Source organism: Macrobrachium nipponense, chromosome 37, assembly GCF_015104395.2.
Source record: "Macrobrachium nipponense isolate FS-2020 chromosome 37, ASM1510439v2, whole genome shotgun sequence".
Taxonomy (NCBI): Eukaryota; Metazoa; Arthropoda; class Malacostraca; order Decapoda; family Palaemonidae; genus Macrobrachium; species Macrobrachium nipponense.
The window spans coordinates 43,691,473-43,696,472 of record NC_061097.1 but is presented as its reverse complement, the minus strand read 5'-3'; the positions used below and the strand labels follow the sequence as shown (position 1 = coordinate 43,696,472).

Here is a 5,000-nt window from a genome sequence, read left to right as displayed (position 1 = left end):
GCACCAAATAAATACAAAACACAGCTATAAACAAAGTATGTTTTTGTTTACCTTTTGTTTACCTAATAGCAGAACAACAGCTTACAAACATATACTCGAAAAAGTTGCAGTTAAAAACTGCCTACAAACAATATGTCCTACTAACACAAAGGCATCACCAAATGAATAGAAAACACAGCTATATACAAAATAAATCTTTGTTTACCTTTTGTTTACCTAATGTCAAGACAAACTTGCACACCAACGCAAAGGCAGAAACGGAATTAGAAAATACAAAACAATAAAACTGAAAAGAGACTTTGTTTTTGTTTACCTTCATCCTCTTCTGCTGGCTTTCTGCTTTCCTTGAGGTCCTCTGCCTTGGCTCCACTAGCATCTTCTACCTCTTCGTCCCCTTCAGGATCACCGGCGGGGGTCCCAGAGGCCTTCTGTCCCTTTTCCATCATGCCCTCCTTTCCCTTCTCTTCCCCCACGTCCCTCTTCGTTTCCTTCGTTGTTTCTTTCATGTTCTCTCCAGCCTTCACCTTGTTTTCGTCATTATCATCCGTCGATGTCTCCGTTTTCAATTCGTTGCTCGTTTCCTCGTCGCGTTCTTCGTTTTCTATCTCTCTTTCCTCCTTTCCTTTCTCTTCCATATCTTCCATCTCCTTTCCCTCCTGTCCGCCAGTCTCTTCTTTTACCTTCTCCTCTTCATTCTCTTTCATGCCTTTTCTCACTCTCTCCTCCCCTTTGTTCGACTCACCTTCCGCCTTCTTTCCATCATCTTTCGTCTCTTCCGTCACCTCCTCTTCCATTCTCTCCTCGTCCTTTCCCTTCTCCCCGACTTTCGCATCTTCTTTGCGAGTAGATCTTTTAGAAATAGTCTTGGCCTTCTTTGCGTCTTTGTAGTAAGGACGACGTTCCCACCAGTAATTCCTGCGGGAGGACTGGACCTCCCCTTCCTTTGGTAGATGGCTTCTGGATTCACCTGAGCCTGGAGCTTGCTCTTCTCGACTGGTATCCTCAGTAGATTTTAGGAGCAAGGTTGAGATTAAATGGAGGCTGGATTCACCTGAGTCTGGAGCATGCTCTTCCCCACTGGAATCCTCAGTAGCTTTCAGGAGCTGGCTTTTAGTTAAATGGAGACTGGATTCACCTGAGTCTGGAACTTGCTCTATTGGCCTGGAATCTTCAGTAGCTTCCAGGAGTTTACTTTTAGTTAAATGGAGGCTGGATTCACCTGAGTCTGGAACTTGCTCTCCTGGACCAGAATCCTCAGTAGCTTTCAGGAGCTGGCTGGAGATTAAATGAAGGTTAGATTTATCTGAGTCTGGAACTTGCTCTCCTCGACTGGAATCCTCAGTAGCTTGCAGGAGCTGGCTTTTGGTTAAATGGAGGCTGGATTCACCTGAGTCTGGAACTTGCTCTCCTGGAACAGAATCCTCAGTAGCTTTCAGGAGCTGGCTGGAGATTAAATGAAGGTTAGATTCAGCTGAGTCTGGAACTTGCTCTCCTCGACTGGAATCCTCAATAGCTTCCAGAAGCTGGCTTTTGGTTAAATGGAGGCTGGATTCACCTGAGTCTGGAGCTTGCTCTACTGGACCGGAATCCTCAGTAGCTTTCGGGAGCTGGCTTGACATTAAATGGAGCCTGGATTCACCTGAGTCTGGAGCTTGCTCTACTGGACTGGAATCCTCAGTAACTTTTATGAGCTGGCTTGAGGTTAAATAAGTGCTGGACTCACCAGAAACTGGTTCTTGCTCTTCTGCGCTTAAGACATTGGAAGCTGGAGTAAATCTCGCCGAGTCACTATGGGATAACATCCTTTTGCTAATTCTTGAGAAAGTGGGAACTTCTCCAAGTGATGACATTCTTGAGAAATGAAAGAACAACATTATCAGTCAAAATAATTACAATGATAAGGCTAGTCAGGAAAAGGTAGTAAACCACCTATATGAAATTCACCAATTCTTACATGAAAACAATCCCAAATTGACAAATGGAAAGGAAGTAACAGCACATGAATGTGATACTGAATGAGTAATTGGTGTGGGAAAAAATAAAAAATCAGCCTCCAGTTCCTGACGACGTTTTGATGCGCCATTTCTGGTGATTTCCTGCTCATTATTGCTCTCATCTGAAACTATGCTTTGTGTTTTTTTTTTATTTACTACAATAATAAAATCCGAGTGGATCTTTCTTGTTTGTCCGCCTGGTGGGGGCGGGGTAGGTGGGGGATCGGGAGGGTTGGGGAGACATGACATCCACCTTCCTCCTGCAAACCTGTCTGTCCAGCCCGGGTGGGGACGTGGTAGGTAGGGGATTGAGAGGGTTGTGGAGATATGACATCCACCCTCTCCTTGCAAACCGGTCTGTCCAGCCCGAGTGGGGGCGTGGTAGGTAGAGGATTAGGAGGGTAGGGGAAACATAACACATCCACCCTCCTCCTGTAAACCTGTCTGCCCAGCCTGGGTCACCCTCGCCCTGCAAACCTGTTAGTCATGCCCGGGTGGTGCGTGGTAGGTAGGGGATCGGGAGGGTAGGGGAGACATAACACATCCACCCTCCTCCTGCAAACCTGCTTGTCTAGCCCGGGTGGGGGCGTCTTAGGTAGGGGATTAGGAGGATAGGGGAAACATAACACATCCACCCTCCTCCTGCAAACCTGCTTGTCCAGCCAGGATGGTGATCAGGAAGGTAGGGGAGACACGACGTACAGCGCTGGGTTCCAGCAAAGCATACCACACGCCATCAAGCTTGTACTACAATAAAACGCATGGGATGTACTGGAGAATGACAAAGGATAGATCTTAAAACACATGGAGGAAGTCACTGTGAAATTACTGTAAATTTACTGTAATGCTCCTTAACTTATCAAAAGAATACAACTGGGATTGCCTGTGATGTTTCTCATGTTAATGAACTGAAAAAATGAAGACGAATACTGACGAACCATGAGAGAAGTCGGAGACTGTTAGAAGATGAGAAAATAGGGAAACAACATAGAAAAATTATAATATTCTAGAAACAAAAAAAAAGAAAGTCAGCCATGAAGCAAATGGAAAGAAACAAGGAAAGGAAGAAAGGAAGCGTTAATCTGAAGAAGAATGATGCGAGGAAAACCTCGTGGTAAAATCCGATATGCAAATCTTTAAACAACTTTCTTCATCCATCTGGTGTTATGGCAGTTTCAGGAGCACCCAGTAATTGGCACCTTCCAGCCACGTAAATTATGGAGCAGAATATTTATCGTCATTTTTTTTAATAGCTACCACGGGCCACCTTCCCTCGCACGGGATTGGATGAATGGTTCAATCAAGCACTGTGGCTCGTGGCATGTCTAAAATTTTGGTTGCTAGAACAGGAACCACCTCCTTCAGTGGCAAGATGAACTTGAAAAACTAATGGAGTTTCCACACTACAGTAATAAAAGTCATAAATACATCAGCAACTTAGCTCATACATGTCAAAAACATGTTGAAAACAAGTTGCCAGCTGAAAGTAGAGATTGGACTTTACCAAATGCTGACAATCATATGAAGCACTGGAAGGATACAAGTCATTGAACTGTATCCAACATGTTTGTGATGTGTATGCAATAAGTTGTCAACATCAGCTAAAGACATGTCTCAGTGGACACAGGATAGAAATACCAATAAGTCATTGATCTGTATCCAACCTGTTTGTGAAGTGTATGCAATAAGTTGCCAACATTAAAGACATTTAATGGACCCAGGATAGAAATACCATTAAGTTGTTGATCTGTATCCAATCGATTTGTGATGTGTGTGCAATAAGTTGTCAACATGAGCTAAAGACATTAATGGACACAGGATAGTAATACCAATAAGTTGTTGATCTGTCTCCAATCGGTTTGTGATGTGTGGGTGGCAAGTTGTCGACATATACTTAAGACATACTGTACTGCAGTGTGGAAGAACCCTGAGATTTAAGAGCTCTATTTAAGAAATGTCTTGCATCTAAAATGACAGCTTGGCAAATATGAATGATGATAGCTTTTAAGTACAGCCATCCATTTGGATGAGGTGTTACTGTACTGTATGCCAGCTACACGGGACATTTCGAGGTGGTCACCCAACTCAATACAGACAAGACCAGAGAGCAGACCCGTCACCACTTAGCTCAGCGGTACATTTGACAAAACTAATAGAAAAACGAACTTACCTTGTGTTCAGCCAGAAAGAAACTGGCAATCATTACGCCAGTGACCACTAAGAAGAAGATCGACACATACACTGGAAGCCTCCTCCTGTCGCAAGCATTTCTTCCTTTCGTTTCTGGTCCATTTTCGTTACCTGCCATTTATACCTGCGTGAGGAGGGAAGAGAATGAAAAGCCGGAGTTAGATGAAATCTGGATGGTTGGTCTGGCATTATTATAGTATATATTCTATATATATAACCCCTTAACTTCCCTGCCGAAAGCAATGAAACCTTATACAAATTGGGGAAAGTTTTTTCAAAACAAGGTGCAGTTGTTGAAAACATCCACTAAATCCGCAATGTGTTTATTAAACAAACTTTCATTTCTTCGTATTTTTTTTTACAACGCTCGAATACCTTACGGAAGCAGAAGTTAGAAAGCATTTGTTCCAACAAACTCAGTGTTTGACAAGCATTGCTGCTTTTTTTCGATTAATCATTCACAATGGCTGTCAGTTTTTTTGCTTAGTCGGGGAGTAAGATTACAATCTACTCTGTTGTTGTTGTTGCTCTTGCTGTTGTTGTTGTTGTTAGGGGGGTTGGGAAAGGTCTACGGTAAAACCTGAAAAGGTCTGAAAAAGGTGTTTCGCGTCGAGTTAAAGATACAGGATTTTTAGGATAGGCACTTAAGATTTAGTTGTTAGAATGAAAATGTAAACAATAACCAATGTGCATGTTAAACAGTACAGAACAATTATTTCTAATGAAATATAACATATTCATTTTAATTTTCGTTCGTGAAACAACGCTCTATTTGACCGTCGATTTTAGCACACGCTTGAGTAGGCTGGAGGTTGG

The 5,000-nt window shown here is 42.9% G+C and overlaps 1 protein-coding gene across 2 annotated transcripts in view; it reads right to left on the bottom strand.

The window, feature by feature from the left end:
• Positions 1–248: 248 nt before the first annotated feature.
• The window catches only part of LOC135209200 (protein IWS1 homolog), a 7,161-nt gene continuing 2,409 nt past the window's right edge, over positions 249–5,000 (bottom strand). For both annotated transcript variants that reach the window (XM_064241882.1, XM_064241883.1), the window contains exons 2-3: positions 4,166–4,308; positions 249–1,851 (exon numbers count right to left, since the gene is read on the bottom strand). In XM_064241882.1, the coding sequence (XP_064097952.1) occupies positions 264–1,851; positions 4,166–4,302 (1,725 nt within the window). In that variant the 5' untranslated portion in view covers positions 4,303–4,308 and the 3' untranslated portion in view covers positions 249–263. The remainder of the gene's footprint in view (positions 1,852–4,165; positions 4,309–5,000) is intronic.